The 18,730-nt window shown below is 64.7% G+C and overlaps 1 protein-coding gene across 3 annotated transcripts; it reads right to left on the bottom strand.

Moving 5' to 3' along the window:
- Nucleotides 1-5,309: 5,309 nt before the first annotated feature.
- Nucleotides 5,310-18,079, bottom strand: SRRM2 (serine/arginine repetitive matrix 2). Of its 3 annotated transcripts, none has more exons than XM_077820463.1 (15): nt 18,006-18,079; nt 16,670-16,945; nt 15,697-15,807; nt 14,866-15,036; nt 14,519-14,596; nt 14,234-14,296; nt 13,977-14,009; nt 13,590-13,640; nt 13,106-13,195; nt 12,784-12,970; nt 7,322-12,483; nt 6,745-7,014; nt 6,332-6,454; nt 6,034-6,141; nt 5,310-5,563 (listed from the first exon to the last, which is right to left on the bottom strand). In XM_077820463.1, exons 2-15 carry the CDS (start codon nt 16,906-16,908, stop codon nt 5,554-5,556), a joined length of 6,696 nt encoding a protein of 2,231 aa, XP_077676589.1. In that variant the 5' UTR covers nt 16,909-16,945; nt 18,006-18,079; the 3' UTR covers nt 5,310-5,553. The 3 variants fall into 3 exon arrangements, with proteins under 3 accessions (XP_077676589.1, XP_077676590.1, XP_077676591.1); XM_077820464.1 differs by having other exon boundaries at nt 14,872-15,036; XM_077820465.1 differs by lacking the exon at nt 6,034-6,141.
- Between the last annotated feature and the right edge of the window lie 651 nt (nt 18,080-18,730).

Here is an 18,730-nt window from a genome sequence, read left to right as displayed (position 1 = left end):
ATGCAGAGCCCCAGAGCCCCTGCCTCTAGTCCCCTCTGGGGTCCCCCCCTTCTGGGGTCCCCCATCCTGCTTAGTCCCTCCACCAGCCTCTTCCTCTTGGGAGTCATGCCCCAATCTCTGCGGGGGGGGGGGACAGTAAGTGGGGAGTACAGGCTCAGAGCCCCTCTTCTTCCAACCAAGCAAACAAGGATTTTGGGGTCCCCCAGCCTCTAACATCAGGAAGCACCTCGCTTGAATCCCATACCTGTGAGCTGGATACGGGGCACAGGTAAGAAGGTCTCCTTTGCTCCAGGCTAGGAGCCCGGACTCCTGGGTTCTCTTCCAGCTGCGGGAGGGGAGCAGGGGCTAGTGGGTTAGAGCAGGGGGGGCTGGGAGCCCAGACTCCTGGGTTCTCTCCCAGCTCCAGGAGGGAAGAAGGGGCTGGTGTGTTAAAGCAGGGGGGCTGGGAGCCCGGACTCCTGGGTTCTCTCCCAGCTCTGGGAGGGGAGAGGGGGCTGGGGATTACTTACTAATTATTTCTTGCCTTATTTGCCAACTCTAAAATAATTTGCTCACTGCACCGATCCTCCTGAGACAGTTTCCTCGGCTAAAATGACGTTGAAGCTCTAGTCTCTAATCGGTCCATCTCCCACGCCAGCAGCCCTGCAAGGAGCCAGCGGCCGGTTGTCAAATTAGGAACGAAGCGATTACGTTTGCAATCATTAGCCATACCCTAGGAAATTACATTGCGCGTCTTCTCATTTGCTCTCTATGCTTTCCAATAATTAGCCATTTCACAGTGATTTATTTGCAGCCTAGAAAACCCTTTTTGCAGCTAGAAATTACAATTAACAATTGGTCAGAATTGTATAATTATTAGTCTCTTAATAATAACAGTATTTAGTAATTAATCCCCGTTTTCTAATGAGTAATTCAATCAAGAGCCTGTGCTCTGCGGCGTTAAATGGCGCTTAAATCGTTCCTCACCACCTAACGAGCAGCGGATCCACCTTGGAGATCATGAGGGGTCGTTTGATAATTGGCAACGAGGTGTGGCTACTTAAGCAGAATCGGGATCTTTATTTTAATATTGTAATTAGAGAATTAATACTGCAGTGATCATTGTAACCCCTTGCTGTTAAATCAGTCAAGTAATAAGTGATCATTCGTTTACAACGCTCACTGCACAAGTCATTATTTTGTTGCTAATTATACCAAATTACAGCTCTAGGAGGGGAGGGGGTCTACCAGGGTAGAGGAGGGGGAGGGCTGGGTTCTCTCCCCGGCTCCGGGAGGGGAGTGGGGTCTAGTGGTTAGAGCAGGGGAGGCTGGGGGCCCGGACGCCTGGGTTCTGACAATCCTTCCCAGGGTCCCTGAACCGGCCCCCTCTGCTTGTGGCTCCCTGTTCATCTACCCAGCCGGGGACCGCAGGCAGCGGGAGCTGAGGGAAGGGCAGGGCAGGGCACGGGGCAGCCGGAGCCTGGCACAGGGCGGTGCCCGCCGAAGGACGCCGCTTGAGACCTGGCACCGATACGGACAGTGGACTCCTCCATAAAGTAGAAAGCACTACTAAACCGCCGTGTCCCGTGTAGTGTTTCCTACTTTATGGATGAGTGTACTGTGAGCAACGGGACGAGAGACCGCCACGCTGCAGGGGCTGGGGACCCAGGAGTCCGGGGGCCAGAGAGGGTGGGGGAAGGGAACCCAGGAGTCCGGGCCAGGGCTGAGGCGGGGTAGGAGCCAAGAGTCCCAAGACCCCGGGGTCTGGGAGGAGAAACGGGGGGAGTGGTTCCCAGCGCCAGAGGTGGGGGTGTTGGTGGAACGGGACCCAGGAGTCCGGGTCTTGTGGCTGGGGGTGGGAAGAGGACGCGGGCACCTGGAGGACAAAGAAGATCCTGAGGGCAGGACCCAGGCATCCAGGCACTGGAGAAAAGCAAGGAGCCAAGGGAAGCTGTGGTGTCAGAATGGAGGGACCCAGGAGTCCGGGACTTGGGGGTGAAAAGCCCCCTGAGAGTCCCGGGGATTCAGGAGCAGAAGAAATGAAGGTATCAGGAACCCAAACTTGGGGAGCACCCAGAGTCTGCTCAGACCCTGGCCCGGGAAAGGGGGGGGATGGTTTCAAATCTTTGCTGAGGCAAAACAGCTATAGAAGGTTGTTATCCACACAAAGCCGGGGAGGAAGGATCTAGGGACTGTACCTCAGCCAGCGTCTGGATTCAAATAAACTGCTGCATTGAAAGACAAAAACTCATAAATCTGCCTCCTCAAATTCATTTGTCTGGCGCGGAGATGCAGCCACCTCTGGGGTGGGGCAGCTGGGAAACAGCCGCATGTAACACCGCACTAGGATGGCTCACCTGGCACTAGGATGCAGCCACCTCTGGGGCGGAGCGGCTGGGAAACAGCCGCATACAACGCTGCACAGGGATGACTCACCTGCGGCTGAGATGCAGCCAGCTCTGGGGTGGGGCAGCAGGGGAACAGCCGCGCAGTGACGCCGGGAACACAAAGTGGGAGGTAAAATCCATTCTGGTGCTGAGGGGGAGCGAGGGAGGCAGAACAGACGCCCCTGGTTTGGGACTGGACCCAGACTCCGGGGCTTGGGGACATTTTCAAAGGAAATGCTTCCCCTGAGCTTCACCCCGTTCCCTGCAGCACAGCGCCCCCTAGCGCCGCCTTGGGGCCGGCCCTGACTGCCAGGGGGAGAGCGCCCCCTGCTGAGCCCCCGCTCCCTGCAGCAAGGTGCGCAAACCATTGCAACCACCTGCCTACCACACACAGGAGAAGTAGAGCGTCGAGGGGCACCGGCAGAGCCCCGTGAGGGAAGGGACCCCACGGCTGGGCTGGCAGGGGGCTGCGGGTCGGGAGTGAGGGGCACCGACAGAGCTGGGGGGGCGGGTCAGGGCTGGGCTGGCAGGTGGCTGAGGGTTGGGAGCGAGGGGCACCGGCAGAGCTGTGGGGGGCAGAGCTGGGCTGGCAGGGGGATGCGGGTCAGGAGTGAGGGTCAGGGCTGGGCTGGCAGGGGGCTGCGGGTCGGGGGGGGGGGAACCAGCAGAGCTGGGGGGTCAGGGTTGGGCTGGCAGGGGGCTGCGGGTCGGGAGGGGCGGGCACCGGCAGAGCTGGGGGGTCAGGGTTGGGCTGGCAGGGGGCTGCGGGTCGGGAGGGGCGGGCACCGGCAGAGCTGGGCGGGGCAGAGCTGGGCTGGCAGGGGGCTGCGGGTCGGGAGGGGCGGGCACCGGCAGAGCTGGGGGGGTCAGGGCTGGGCTGGCAGGGGGCTGCGGGTCGGGAGGGGCGGGCACCGGCAGAGCTGGGGGGGTCAGGGCTGGGCTGGCAGGGGGCTGCGGGTCGGGAGGGGCGGGCACCGGCAGAGCTGGGGGGTCAGGGTTGGGCTGGCAGGGGGCTGCGGGTCGGGAGGGGCGGGCACCGGCAGAGCTGGGGGGTCAGGGTTGGGCTGGCAGGGGGCTGCGGGTCGGGAGGGGCGGGCACCGGCAGAGCTGGGCGGGGCAGAGCTGGGCTGGCAGGGGGCTGCGGGTCGGGAGGGGCGGGCACCGGCAGAGCTGGGGGGGTCAGGGCTGGGCTGGCAGGGGGCTGCGGGTCGGGAGGGGCGGGCACCGGCAGAGCTGGGGGGTCAGGGTTGGGCTGGCAGGGGGCTGCGGGTCGGGAGGGGCGGGCACCGGCAGAGCTGGGCGGGGCAGAGCTGGGCTGGCAGGGGGCTGCGGGTCGGGAGGGGCGGGCACCGGCAGAGCAGGGGGGGTCAGGGTGGGGGGGTCAGGGCTGGGCTGGCAGGGGGATGCGGGCCGGGAGTGAGGGGCACCAGCAGAGCGGGGGGGGTCAAGGCTGGGCTGGCAGGGGGCTGTGGGTCGGGAGGGGCGGGCACCGGCAGAGCAGGGGGGGTCAGGGCGGGGGGGTCAGGGCTGGGCTGGCAGGGGGCTGTGGGTCTGGGGTGGGGGGGGCCCAGCGGGGTTATGAAATGGGACTTTCCAGCCTGCACCAAGGCGAGGGGAACGCAGGGCTGGACTTGGTACGCCCGGTGCTGCCCTCCTGTGGCCGTTGCTGATATAGCAGCAGGCTCAGGAGCCCCCGGGACCCTGCCTGTCGCTCCATAAAGGGGTTCACTGGAGTGAGCCCCTCGCCCAGCCCCCTAACCATCCCCGGGCACCCCCATTATGCAGGGATCCCTCCCCGGCTTTTTCCTGCCCCCTGTGGGTCCCGGGGGGGGGAGCATCTGCCTGGTTATTGTCTGGCCGCCCGGGGCAGGGGGCGAGGATTGGGGGGGCCCCCGCCGCCCCCCGAAAGACGCAGGCACCCGAGGAAAGGGAGGGGGCGCAGGCTCTGCATTTCGTAGTTTATTTCACAGAAAAATGTCTCCTTGCTGTACAGATTAAAAAAAAAATCGAACGCTTTTAAGAAACGTGAAGAAAACTCTCTGCCCCCCCCGCCACCCCCCATCTGCCCTTCGATTTAGGGTTTCTCAGCCGGCTCACCACCCCCCCCCAAACTGTGGGGCCCGTGGCACAGCCACTCACGCTCCAAAACCGCAGATCTGGGCTCTGCTGACGGTGCCCCCAAACTGCTGTTCTGGGGTTCAAAGAGCCCCCCCTCACATCCTCTACTGGGGGGTCCGGTGAACCCCCAACTCTGCCCCCTCCACACATCAGACGAGGTGCTCCAAATTTAACTGAAAGCACATATGCTCCCCTAAAAAGGAGTCTAATTTTGGGGGTGGCTCCTGAGAAGAGGGCAGACTGTGCCCTGGAACTCAGGATGCTCCTGCTAACATCCCCCCAAATATCGATAGCGAGAACCCCCACCGTGAGCCCGAAGAGGCGCTCCCCCACATTTTAACGGCAAGGAGAACTCAAAATCACTTCCTTGCCCCCAATCAGAGTAATTTGGGGGGGGGCTGGGAAGGGGGATATGGGCCTGGAAATTTGGGGTGCTCGCAACGAGAGCGCCCCCTGAGATTCTGGAGCAGCTGCCAGTGAAAGCGGAACAATCTACCCCCTAAAATTTGGGGGGGCTGCAAAAGAAAGGGGTGATCTAAACCCGAGATTTGGGGGGATTCACCCCCTGAAAATTGGGGGTGCTTCAAAGAGGGGCGATGCACCTCAGAAATGTAGGGGGACGCATGCCATCCCATGCCATGCAGGTCTCTGCCGGAGAAGCAGGATCTCGCCAGCCCCCCGACTGAGAAACACTAAATCAAGCCGGCTTTTTCAGTCCCCCCCCCAACCCCCCCCCCACTTTTTTTGTGTTTTCCTCTTTAACCATTTTTTGTCTAAATCAACCCAACTCCCCCCCCACCCCCCACTTGTCTCAAAACACAGAAGTTTTGTCGGGTTTTTTTTTATCGGTAAAACTCACAGAAGAGAAAAAACTGAAACGCTCACATGGGAAAAAAACGAGATTCGAGTCACAACGGGGCGGGGCCCCGGCAGCCGAGGGGGCGGGACGTAGCCGCCGACCAATGAGGGAGGGGGAAGTGAAGGAAGGAACCAATGGAAACAGAGGAGGCTGCTGCCGGTGCCCCTGCTAGAGGGCGCTGCTGCTGGAGGCTGGGCGGAGCCCCGCGGGCTACGGCGACCTGAAAAGAGGAGAAAGGGGGGAGGGGTTAAGGGGATACGGGGAGAGGTCTGGCCCCCTGTGGAGAAAGGGGGAAAATGCAGACCCCAATGGGTCAGCCTCACAGGCCCATCTACCCCGGTATCCCGCCACCTCCCTGCCCCTCCGGATCAGCCTCATGAGCCCATTTACCCCGATCCGCCCCCCAAATGACCCCACGGGCCCATGTATCCCGCCCTGTCCTGCACCCCACACCCATCAGCCCCATGTACCCCGGTACCCCACCCCCTCCTAGATCAGCCCCATGGGACCATCTACCTTGGTATCCTGCCCCCTCCTGGCTGCCCCAGATCAGCCCCATAGGCCCATCTACCCCAGTATCCTGCCCCCTCATCAGCCCCATGGGCCCATCTACCCTGGTATCCTGCCCTCTCCCAGCCCCCCCAGATCAGACCCACAGGCCCATCTAGCCCCGTCTCAGCCCCCTCGTACCGGGACGCTCGGCGACGGGCAGCATGGGGGGGGCTGGGCGTTTCCCGCCTGCGCTTGCGACCCGGGGAGCGGCTGTTGGTTCCTCGGCTCCTCTGGGAGGGTTTGTCACTGAGGGGGGCGCCGGGTAAGGGGAGGATCAGTGGGGCCCCCAGATCTGACCCACAACCCTCCAAGCCTGCCCCCTCCCAGGCGCCCGATTCCCCCCTCCCCTGCTCCTCAGCCCCCCCACCCCTCACCCTTCCCTCCTAGCCCCCCTCCCACCCACGAGCTGGTCCCTGGGGTTCCAGCAGACACCTACCTGTGCCGCTCCCGCTGGGCCGGGGGGGGCTCCGGGGGGGAGGGCCGGCGCCGCTCGGCCGGGGAGTAGCTGAGAGAGCGCGAGTCACGCAGGGAGTCGATCGGTTTCCGGGGGCTCCGGGAGCTGTGCGGGGGAAGGGGGGATGGCAGATGAGACAGCAGCGCCCCCTGCGGGGGGTGGGACCAGCAGCACTCTGGGCAGGACAGGGCAGGGGACCCAGGGTCAGCCAGCTGTGCTCCTGCTCCCTGGGGAGAATGGGGACCCAGGCATCTTGGCTGGCATCAACCACCAACTCCCCTCAGACAGACCCAGAGGGATCCAGGGGAAAACAGGGACCCAGGTATCCAGCCTGGCAATGCCCAACCCCTAGGACAATGAGGATCCAGGCGTCCAGACCAACACCCCATACTTACCGCCTCTGCTCAGGCGAGAGCTTCTTGGGGGCCGCCTTCGGCTGTGGCTGGGGCCCCGGCTTAGGAGAGGAGGAGGAAGAGGAGGAGGAGGAAGAAGAGGACGAGGAGGAGGAGGACGACGACGAGGAGGAAGATGAGGAGGACGACGAGGAGGATGAAGACGTTGAGCTGCTGCTGGAGCTGCTGGAGCTTCGGGAACGGCGTTTCCGCTTGGCCACCTCCAGGGGGCGCCCCTCGCGGGCCAGCTCCTTCTGCGCCGGACTCAGGGGCCTGCGGACAGGGGCGGCATGAGAAACTGGGGCAGGGGAGAGTGGGACTGGGCAGGGGGCACCATGCGCAGGGTGGTAGCTCAGCAGGGGGGCACTGGGCTGGGCCAGAAGGAATGGGGTGGGGAGCTGGGTGAAGGGTGCCCTGCTGCAAGGGGCCGGAGACGGGAGGGCGTGCCGCGAAGGAATGGGGACAGGCCATGGGGGACCAGGCAGAGGACAGGCCTGCTGTACCGTGGGGGACCAGGGAGAGCGGGGACATGCCACATTGTGGGGGGCTCTGGCTGTGGGGGGCACCGCAGGGGACTCACTCTTTCTTCGCTGTCTCCAGGTCGGGCCCCTTGCTCGCTGGAGAGTCGTGGCTGGACTCCGAAGAGCTGGAGCTGGAGTCGGAGGAGGAGGAAGAGGACGAGGAAGAGGACGAGGACGACGAGGAGGACGACGAGGAGGTGGACGAGCTCCTCTTCTCTTTGGACGGGGTGCGGGGGGGCACCGGCAGCGGCACCAGCAGCTTGGGGACTCCACTCCGGGCTTTGTCTGGCAGCTCCCCGGGCCCCTCCGGGGCTGGCGGCTCCGACTTGACCTTTGGCCCTTCCCTGTCTTCCTCCTTGGGGGGCAGCACCGGGAGTGGGGCGGGCAGGGGGCTGGGCACCTTGTGGGATGCAGAGGAGGAGGAGGAAGAGGAAGAGGAGGAAGATCTGACTTTCTCTGGCCCTTTGGCTGGGGGGAGGCGGCCGGCAGGTGGGGAGCCCCCAGGGGCGACAGGGCAGGAGTTCAGGGTCCAGGCGGGCGCTGGACCCCCATTCCTCACCGCTCCCAGAGATCCCTCTGACCGTGGGGAGTGGATCTTGGGGGCAGGGGAATGGGCTTTCCTGGCTTTGGGGGAGGCCTCGTCCGGTGCCGGCGGAGAGCAGGACGGACTGCGCCGGATGGGCACCACCACCACGGGCGACGTCTTCTCAGCTCTGCCTGGTGCTGTCTTGTCAGCTGCTCCCACTTTGGGGTATTTCTCCAGCACCGGCGGTGAGCGGGACCTCCTCCCAGCTCGTTTTGGTGAGCCCGAGCCTGAGCGGGTCCTGGCTGGTGACGCCTTCGAGCGGCCACGGTAGGAAGAGGCTGGAGTGCGGGAGACGTCCAGTTTCGGCGGGGAGCGGGAGCGGGGCTGCCGGGAGCCGCGGCGCCGGGGGGAAGACCCCGCTCGGGCTCGGCGGGGCGGCGTGCGGGATCTGCCGCGGCGGGGCGAGGACGGCGAGCGCTCCCGGCGGCGGGAGAATCGCGAGGTGGATCTCGAGCGGCTCCTGCCGGGCGACGAGATGGATCGGTCCCTCCGCAGGGAGCTTCTGGATTTGCCTCGTCTGGAGATGGACCGGGAGCGGGTTCTCCTGGGCGACGACCCAGATCTTCCTCGCCGCAGGGAAGATCTCCACTTCCCCCTTCTGGAGGGGGAGCTGGACCGACCACGCCTCGTCGGGCCCTTGGGTCTCTCTGGAGACGACCCAGAGCGGCTGCTTCTGGGAGACGCCCCCAGCTTCTCTCGAGGTCTCGGGGATGAGCCGGACCTGCCACGCCTTGGAGGAGATCTGGATTTTTCTCGAAGTCTTAGGGACGAGCCTGATATACTGTACCTTGCAGGCGATCTGGATTTCTCTCTAGATCTCAGAAATGAGCCAGAACTGCCATACCTTGCAGGAGATCGGGATTTCTCTCGAGGCCTGGGAGATGAGCCCGACCTGCTGCGTCTTGGGGGCGACCGGGACTTCTCTCGGGGCCTCGGGGGCGACCGGGACTTCTCTCGGGGCCTCGGGGGCGACCGGGACTTCTCCCGCGGCCTCGGGGGCGACCGGGACTTCTCCCGGGGCCTCGGGGGCGACCGGGACTTCTCTCGGGGCCTCGGGGGCGACCGGGACTTCTCCCGCGGCCTCGGGGGCGACCGGGACTTCTCCCGCGGCCTCGGGGGCGACCGGGACTTCTCCCGCGGCCTCGGGGGCGACCGGGACTTCTCCCGCGGCCTCGGGGGCGACCGGGACTTCTCCCGCGGCCTCGGGGGCGACCGGGACTTCTCCCGCGGCCTCGGGGGCGACCGGGACTTCTCCCGCGGCCTCGGGGGCGACCGGGACTTCTCCCGCGGCCTCGGGGGCGACCGGGACTTCTCCCGCGGCCTCGGGGGCGAGCCAGATCTGCTGCGTCTCAGAGGTGATGAGGATATTTCTGCCCGTTCTGGAGAAGACTCCGAGCTGCTTGGAGGTGTTCTGGATTTCTCTCTGATGCCAGGGGACGACCCCAATCTGCTCCTTCTTGGGGACATTCCATATTTGTCTTTTGTCTCAGGAGACGTCGGCTTGACCTGACTTGCTAAAATCCTCACTAACTCTGTAGCTTCTGGAGAAACCACGGGCCTGCTGTGTTTTGAAACTGCCCCAAGCTTGCTTCCTGACCCTGGAGAGGATCCGGATCGGCTGCGTCTTGGGGGCGAACTGGATTTCCCTTTCAGTGTCAACAATGATCCAGATCCGCTCAGTGAGGGAGGCGATCTGGATTTTGCTTGCTCTGCAGAAACCCCTCTCATGGGCGGAGATGGGGACTTCTTTTTCACTTCTGGAGAGGATCCGGATCGGCTTTGCCATGGCTGAGGAGATCTGGATTTTTCCTTCACCACTGGAGAGGCACCAGGCTTAACACATCTTGGAGGTGATCTGGATTTCTTTTTTGGCTCTGGAGAAGATCCTGATTGGCTATGCCTTGGGAGTGGTGAGCTAGATTTATCGTTTAGTTCTGGAGAGGATCCAGACCTGCCTCTCGCAGGCGGCGATCTGGATTTCTTCATCGGTTCTGGAGAGGATCCAGACTGGCTACATCTTGGAAGCAAGCTAGATTTCTCTTCCACCACTGGAGAAGACACAGCACCACTGTGTCTTGGAGAGGTCTTAGACACCTTCTTCAATTCTGGAGAGGATCCAGATCTGCTTCTCCCTGGAGAAGATCTGGATTTCCCTTCCACTGCTGGTGAAGATCCAAGCCCACTTTGCCTTTGAGGAGAACTGGATTTCTTCTTCAACCCAGGAGAGGAGCCAGACCTGCCTCTCGCAGGAGGTGATATAGATTTCTCTCTCTGTTCTGGTGAGGATCCAGATCTGCTTCGTTTCAGGGGTGATCTTGGTTTCTCTCGCACAGCTGGAGATGATCCAGATCTGCTTCGTCTCGGGGGCGATCTAGATTTCTCTCGTACTGCTGGAGATGATCCAGATCTGCTGCGTCTTGGGGGCGATCTAGATTTCTCTCGCACGGCCGGAGATGATCCAGATCTGCTGCGTCTCGGGGGCGATCTAGATTTCTCTCTCAATGCTGGAGATGATCCAGACCTGCTGCGTCTCGGGGGCGATCTAGATTTCTCTCGCACGGCTGGAGATGATCCAGATCTGCTGCGTCTCGGGGGCGATCTAGATTTCTCTCGCACGGCTGGAGATGATCCAGATCTGCTGCGTCTTGGGGGCGATCTAGATTTCTCTCGCATGGCTGGAGATGATCCAGATCTGCTGCGTCTTGGGGGCGATCTAGATTTCTCTCGCATGGCTGGAGATGATCCAGATCTGCTGCGTCTTGGGGGCGATCTAGATTTCTCTCTCAATGCTGGAGAAGACCCAGATCGGCCTCTCACAGGTGGTGATCTGGATTTCTTCTTCACCACTGAAGAGGACCCAGATCTGCCTCGTCTCGGGGGTGTTCTAGATTTCTTTTTCAACACTGGTGAGGACCTAGACCTGCTTCGTCTCGGCGGTGATCTAGATTTCTTCTTCAACACTGGCGAAGACCTAGACCTGCTTCGTCTCGGTGGTGATCTGGATTTCTTTCTCGCCAATGGAGAAGATCCAGATCTCCTTCGTCTGGGGGATGACCTGGATTTCTTCTTCACTTCTGGAGACGATCCAGACCGGCTTCTTCTAGGTGGTGTTCTGGATTTCTTTTTGAGTGCCGGAGACAAACCAGACCTCCTCCTCCTCCTCCTGGACGGCGTTCTGGATTTCTTTTTCAGCGCTGGAGACGACCCTGACCGGCTCCTCCGAGGGGAAGATCTGGATTTCTTTTTTGGCCGAGATGATGAGCCAGAGCGGCTCCTCCGAGGTGATGATCTGGATTTCTTCCGTAGGCGAGGGGACGATGTGGAGCGGCTGCGTCTTGACACTTTCCTGGATTTCTGCTTTACTTCTGGCGACGAGTCTGACCGGCTCCTCCGCAGGAGCAGCCTGGATTTCTTCCTCCGCTCAGCTGACGACCCAGAGCGGCTCCTCCTGGCTGAAATCAGTGATTTCTCCCGCCTGGGAGAGGACCCTGACCTGCCTCGCCGGGGCGGGGTTCTAGACCGGGACCTGCCACGCCGGGGCGGGGTTCTAGACCGGGACCTGCCACGCCGGGGCGGGGTTCTAGACCGGGACCTGCCTCGCCGGGGCGGGGTTCTAGACCGGGACCTGCCTCGCCGGGGCGGGGTTCTAGACCGGGACCTGCCTCGCCGGGGCGGGGTTCTAGACCGGGACCTGCCTCGCCGGGGCGGGGTTCTAGACCGACCCCGCCTCGCCGTGTTCCTGCTCCTAGACCAGCCAGGCCTCTGGGGTGTCCTGGAGCGGGACCATCCTCGTCTTTGAGGACTGCGAGATCTCCCCCTCCTCTGGGGCGTACGGGATTTTCCCCACCTGGGTGGAGTGCGGGAACGGGAACGGCCCCATCTCTGGGGGCTCCGGGACCTGCCTCTCCACTGGGGGCTCCGGGATCGGGACCGGCCCCGTCTCGGTGGCGTGCGGGAACGCCCTCCCCGGCGGGGCGGGGTGCGGGAACGCCCTCCCCGGCGGGGCGGGGTGCGGGAGCGCTCCCTGCGGGAAGGGGGCGTCCGCGAGCGTGACTTGGCGTCTCTCTTTGAGAGGGAGCGGGTTTTGGCACTCTTCGCGGGGGTGCCAGATCGCTCACGCCGGGACGAGGGCTTGGGGGCAGCCTTAGCAGGCTGGGAGGGCTCCGGGGAAGAACTGGAGCGGTCCCGGCGCTGGGAGCCCCTCGATTTCTCCTGCCTGCTTGGGGCCGGCTTATCCCGCTCGGGAGAAGAGGAGGAGGAGTCTTCGTCGCTCTCAGAGCCTGAGCGGGATGGCTGGGGGGAGGGGGCCTTCCGGGTCGTGGCCGGTGCCGAGGGGGCAGCCACTAGCGACGGGCTCTTGGGGCGATCAGCCACTGGCTTTTTCGGAGGCGGGGAGGAGGAACGGGGGGACTTGGTCTCTTTGGAGGGTGGGCGCTTGTGGCCGGACGAGGCCCTCTCCCGGGCCGGCTCGGGGGACGGGGAGCGGCGTTGTGGGCGTGGCTCACGCGCCGAGGTCAGGGTGGGGGTGGATTTGCGCTCTGGCTGCCGGGGGTGATCCTTGTCCTTCTGCTTCCCCTCGGAGACGGGCGACAGGGAGGAGGAACGCTGGCGGGGGGAGCGCCGAGAAGACTGCTTCTGTGGGAAGGGGAGAGAGAGCTGCTACTGCATGGACTTCAACCCACACCCCCAGCCTCACTGCTCTCACCCATTAGCCCCCATTCCCCTCCCAGAGCCGGGATAGAACCCAGGAGTCCTGGCTCCCAGCCTCCCCCAGCCCTCTGACTCACTAAACCCCACTCCCCTCCTGGAGCTGGGGAGAGAACCCAGGAGTCCTGGCTCCCATCCCTGCCCTGCTCTTACCCACCAGACCCCCCCTTCCCTCCCGGAGCTGGGGAGAGAACTCAGGAGTCCTGGCTCCCAGTCCCCACCACTCACCTCTCGCTTATCTCGACCCTCCCGGGGGCTGCCACTCTGTGCACGCCGGCTGACCTCGGGGGATGCTGAGTGATCTCTCTTGGGGGCATCCTTTGGGGCACCCTCGGGGTCAGCTCTCCTCCGCGGCGGCGCGGCGGGGCTCACGCTGGGCCGGGAAGCCCGTTTCTGAGTGGTGACACTCCGGGACCTGGGGAGGTTGGGGCAAAAGAGAAGGATCAGAGATCACTGAGAGCAGCAACACCCCCTGGGTGTTAGGAAGCCCTTCGAGGCAGGATCCCGCGCCCCTGACACCCCACCCCCACCCCACCGGCAGGGCGCCTACCTGCTCCGCGAGCTCTCCGAGGAGGAGGAAGAGTCTGGAGAGGACGAGCGACCTCTTCGGCCCTTCTGGGATGCCGACTCGCTGGTGGATCTGAGAGCACGCGGTCGGTTAGGGGGAATAATACCTGCCCTTGGGAGGTGGGCAGCGTGAGCAGCACAGGCTGGGGCGAGGAAATCAGAGGAATCCTGGCCGGTGGAGGGGATAGGGCAACCGGGGGGGGGAGCCAAATCAGGGAGTGTGGGGAGCGCAGGTGGTGGGGGGGTGATTAGTGGGGAGGAATCCTGGCAGCAGGGGGTGGGCGACGTGGGGGGCGAGAATCAGGGAGCATGGGGAGCGCAGGCCGAAGGGTCTGGCCGCAGCATTGGGGGGCACAGGCCAGGAAGGTGCAGGAGGGGGCTGACAGCGGTGCAGGGGGCACACAAGTGGGGGTTCAGGAGGGGACTAGCTGTGGCATTCGGGGGGGGGGCACACACTGGACTCTTACCTCTTCCTCTTCTTCTCCTTGGCTTTGTGTTTGCTCTTGGGACTGGGAGACCTGAGGTGAGTAACAGGGACCATTGGGAAACGGGAGAGCCCCCCACGCCCAGTGCCCTGCCCCCAACAGCACCCCCTGCTGGGAGAGGCCGGGGCTAGAATACCCCGGAGTTCCCTCCACAGCTAGCGCCCCACCCCACAGAGCCCTCTGCTGGGAGAGGCCAGGCCTGGAGTCACCAGGAGCTCCCCCCAACAGCCACCGCCCCGCTCCACCCCACAGCACCCCCTGCTGGGAAAGGCCAGGGCTGGAGTCACCAGGAGCTACCCCCACAGCGCCCCCTGCTGGGACAGGGCGGGGCTGCCCATTTCACTAAGAAAAACCAGCGCAGTCCCTCACCTGTGTTTCCTCTTCTTCGAGTCTGACTCAGACCTGGACAGAGAACATGGAATGTGAGGTCAGCAAAACCATGGCACCCCACTGCGTCCCAATCGCCCCGCAACTAACAGACCCTGGGGCCCATAGACTCCCCACCCCCAGAGCCAGCCAGTCACCCGCCTTGGGGCTGGATTGGAGCCAGCGCCCCCTACAGGGGAAAGGCCACATGTCCCATTCCCTGCCCCCCACCCCCCCGCCAGAGCCAGCCCATCCCTTACCTGTGTTTCTTTTTCTTAGAGCTCTTTTTCCTCTCCCTTCGAGAAGGGGATCTGCTCTCTGACCTGCAGGGGAATGCAACTGGAGTCAAACGCAGTTGGAGGGCATCAGAGACTTCCAAGAGACCTGGCTCCCAGCCCCCCCACTCTACCCACTGCACCCAACTCCCCTCCCAGAGCTGGGGAGAGAACCCAGGAGTCCTGGCTCCCAGCACCCATCGCTCTAACCACTAGACCTCACTCCCCCCCCCAGAGCTGGAGAGAGAACCCAGGTGTCCTGGTACTAACCTGCCTCTGTCTTTCTTCTTTTTCTTTTTTTTCTGCTTGGGGGATGGAGAGCGGGAGCTGCTGGACTCACGGACCAGGCTGGGGACAGACAGAGCAGGCGTGAAGGGGTTAATCGCCCCTGGTCCAGCCCCTCCCTCACCACGAGCTGAACCCCTGGTATGGAGGCAACAGACCTCGAGCTTGTGTCCTATTGTTTGCTTTCCCGCCGCTAGAGTACAGGGCTGCAACTCAGGCCAGACAGGGAGAGGTATTGAGCATCCACCCCAGCACCGCACACAGCCTTCCCCCCGCCAGCACGGGGCCCCCACAACCCCGAAGACCCCAGCAGGGGGCACCCCAGCCAGTACCCGTACTGCTTCTGCTGCTCCTGCTGCTGCTTGGCAGCCGCCGCCTCCTTCACCCTGCGGCTGGGGTCGAACGAGCTCCCGTCGACGTAATTCTCGCTGATGCCAAAAGCCGCCCTCAGCCGCTCGTTCTTCTTCTCATTGGCCTCGGCCAGCTGGTGGGTCTCTGTGACCCTGGGAAGGGGAGAGGAGGTGGTAAGGGGCGCAACAGACCGCAAGACTGGGGGAGCCCAGAGCTGAGCCAGCAGGGGGCTGCGGGTCGGGAGTGAGGGGCACCAGCAGAGCTGGGGGGAGCCCAGAGCTGGGCTAGCAGGGGGCTGCGGGTCGGGAGTGAGGGGCACCGGCAGGGCTGGGCGGGGGGCAGGGCTGGGCTCGCGGGGCTGCGAGTCGGGAGTGAGGGGCATCGGCAGAGCTGGGGGGAGCCCAGAGCTGGGCTAGCAGGGGGCTGCGGGTCAGGAGTGAGGGGCACCGGCAGGGCTGGGCGGGGGGCAGGGCTGGGCTAGCGGGGCTGCGAGTCGGGAGTGAGGGGCACCGGCAGAGCTGGGGGGAGCCCAGAGCTGGGCTAGCAGGGGGCTGCGGGTCGGGAGTGAGGGGCACCAGCAGAGCTGGGGGGAGCCCAGAGCTGGGCTAGCAGGGGGCTGCGGGTTGGGAATGAGGGGCATCGGCACAGCCGAGGGGGGCAGGGATGGGGCACCCGCTGACACATCTCAGGCCCAAGACGCAGGAAGGGAAGGTGGAGCCCCTCTCTAGCGCCCAGCCAGTGAAGCTCGCAATGCCGGGGGGAGGCACGCTGGGGGATGCGCCCCACTGCTGGTGGCCCTCTTGGGTACTTACGCTGGTTTCTGCTCAGGCTGCTGCTCCCCCTCCTTGCCCAAAGCCACGTCCTTCTCCACGAGCATGAGCCGGAAGGTCGCCACCTTCTCCTGGATCTCGCCCTCAGCATAACTGGGGAGAGGAGCCAGGAGAGTCAGGGGGCGCCGGGCGAGACGGGGCGTCCCCGGACTCTGGCCGAGGACACCTGAGCGAGGCTGGGCCAGTGCCCGGCTTTTCCATCCTCCGGCAGCTCCCAAAGCAAGTCGGGGGCAACGTGGACCCCCCGACACCCCACGGTCTCGGTGCCTCCCAGGCCTTTATTACGGTGCCCGCCAAAGAAGGCGACAGACAGGCAGCGGTGGCAGCATCAGCTACGGGCCCACCAGCCCGGGGGCAGAGAGCCGGGGCAATGTCCCCTCTCCACAGGAGGGCTTGAACTGGGGGTCTCCTGCCCCGAGAGCTCCTCCAGCCACCAGGCCACAGCCTGAGAAGACAGGGACCCACGGCACATGCCCCCTCCCCCATGCACCCCTGCACTGCGTCAAGGGGCCCGTTGGAGCACGGGACGGGCCCTCTCCATGGCAGGGTACAGCCTACTTTGGGGCATCCTAGCTACATTCATCGGCATAGCACAATGCACCCCCCCCAACACACACAACCCCCGTGTCCCATCCCCACCCCCCAACGTGTGCCCCCCAACAACCTCCACCTCCCATCGCCACCCCCTGATGTGTACCCCCCCAAACGCCCCGCGTCCCATCCCCACCCCCCCATGTGTGCCCCCCCACAAACCCCACATCCTATCCCCACCCCCGATGTGTGCCCCCAAGCTCCCTGTGTGCCCTCCCAATGCGTACCCCCCATGTCCCACCCCGAGTGTGCCCCCAACCACCCCCACCTCCCATCGCCACCTCCGCTGTGCCCCTTGCATCCCATCTCCATCCTCAATGTGCCCCCCCTCACGTGTGACACAGTGCAGCACCCCCACACGTACCCCTGTTCCTCCATGAGCTCGGCCAGCTCCAGGCATTTCAGCTCCACCTTCCGCTTGCGCTCATGGTCCAGGATCTCCTGGTTGGGCTTCTTAACCAGAGACGACTCCAGCTTCCTGAGCTCCTCCTCCGACTTGTAGTCGGTTCGCTCCTTCTTGTGCCGCACGGCCGAGAGGTTGCGCTGGACGTAGCCGTTGGTGCCGCTGCCCCGGGGAGTGGGGAGCCCTATCCCATTGTACATGGCGCCGCCAGGCTAGCACCGCCCGGGCCTGCAAGACCTGTGGGGAGACACACGGCCTCAGACCCCTGAGTTCGGGCCGCCAGCGGCCCCAGCACGCCACGCTAACCACTAGACCCCACTCCCCTCCCAGAGAACCCAGGTGTCCTGATTCCTAGTTCCTGGTCCCCTAGCAAGGGTGCCCTTCGCCTCCGCCCCGAACATACCAAACACAAAACCCACCCCCAACAAATGTCTTTTTAGGATGACAACACACAGCTAGATCCAAATTAGCATGTAAACGAGGGCAGACCTCCGGGGAGCCTGAGGAGGGGGTTTGGTGTTGGGGAGACTGCAGGGAGGGGGCACAGACGAGAAGATGGGGGGCATGCAGGGCGAAGGGATGGCCTAAATGACGCTCTATGGCAGGGGGAGGATGGGGGGGGCAGAGAGGGAGAAGGGGTTATGGAGCAGAGATAAGGGGGAAGACGCAACAATTACAGGGGAAAAATCTGTACTTTGAGGGTCATCCCCAGGTGGGGGGCTGTGGCTCCTGCACTGCCCCCACCCCCACCTCTGCTCCCTCCCCATCCTCTCCTGTCCTCACCACACCCTCCCCTGCCCCCCCGCTCCCTCTCCATCCCCCTACCCCCACCACACCCTCCCATCCCCCTGCTCCCTCCCCTTCCCCATCCCCCCTGCCCACTCCTCTGCTCCCTCCCCCCACCCCAGACCCTCCCCACCGACCCACTCCTCTGCCCCCTCCCCACCCCTCCTCTGCCCCCCGTCCTGCCCCTACCCAACCACATCCCCCCACCCCTTCCCCAGCCCCCCGCCCCCACCGACTCCTCTGCTCCCTCCGCCCACCCCACCCCAGACCCTCCCCACCAACCCCCTCCCCATCCCCACCCCCCTGCCCCCCACCCCAGCCCCTCCTCTATCCCCGTCCTGCCCCTGCCCCTTCCCACCCCTACCCCCTCCTCTGCCCCCTCCCCCCCACCCCAGACCCTCCCCACCGACCCCCTCCTCTGCCCCCTCCCCATCCCCCTCCTCTGCTGCCCCCTCGCCCCAGGCCCCTCCCCGCGGCCCCGGGCCCCCCGCGCCGCGTCTGCGCCACTCACGGAGCCAGGCCGCCCGCTCGCTCCGCGCCGCCGCCTCGGCCTGAGCCTGACTCCGAGCCAGCAGCTGCCCCCGCCCCCGCTAGCGCCGCCCGCCGCGCGGCACCACGGGAAATGGAGTCCGCCGGGCCGCGCCGCGCGGGGCAGCGGGCGCGCCGGACGCGCGGCACTACAGCTCCCGGCGGGCCCCGCGCGCGCGGGGCCTGCCGCCGCCATTTTGTGCGCTGTGCCGTTGGGCCGCGGGGCACGCCGGGAGCTGTAGTCCGGCTCGGCCGGGGAGGCTCCGTCCGACAATGGCGGGGTCGCAGTCCGGCGCGACTACAGCTCCCATGAGGCCCCGCGGCAGGCGCACAGCCCACTGGGATGCCCACGACCCAGCTCAGGGCAAAGGGCGGCCGGGGCCGCCGGGACTCTGGTTCCCATGAGGCGCCGCGGCAGCCGCGCAGCCCGCTGGGTAACCACCAGCCTGCTGGGGAAGGCCGCTCCCGGCATGCCCCGCACCGAACACCACCATTTTCTCCGCGGGGCCGCGGGGCAGGCCGGGAACCGTAGTCCGGCCCCGGCGGGACTACCGCGCCCATGAGGCCCCGCGGCGGGGCGCAAGGCCTTCTGGGACATGCCTTGGCCAGGGGCGGGCCCGTGAGACCGCTTCCCGACGCCATTTTGATCGCTGAGGGGATTATTGTAGGGTCTCCCCCCCAGGCCGCTCTCTGGCCCCAAGGCCCCGT

This window comes from Eretmochelys imbricata, chromosome 6 (assembly GCF_965152235.1).
Source record: "Eretmochelys imbricata isolate rEreImb1 chromosome 6, rEreImb1.hap1, whole genome shotgun sequence".
Lineage (NCBI taxonomy): Eukaryota > Metazoa > Chordata > Testudines > Cheloniidae > Eretmochelys > Eretmochelys imbricata.
Note: the sequence above shows the minus strand (reverse complement) of the source record. Positions and strands in the feature narration are given on the sequence as shown.

Coding starts and splice junctions, on each gene's coding strand:
- SRRM2 (XM_077820463.1), bottom strand. CDS start 16,908: ATGTACAATGGGATAGGGCTCCCCACTCCCCGGGGCAGCGGCACCAAC. Junction 14,597..14,865: donor GAGCAGCAGAAGCAGTACGG/GTACTGGCTGGG, acceptor GTCTGTCCCCAG/CCTGGTCCGTGAGTCCAGCA. Junction 12,971..13,105: donor TCGGAGAGCTCGCGGAGCAG/GTAGGCGCCCTG, acceptor CAACCTCCCCAG/GTCCCGGAGTGTCACCACTC.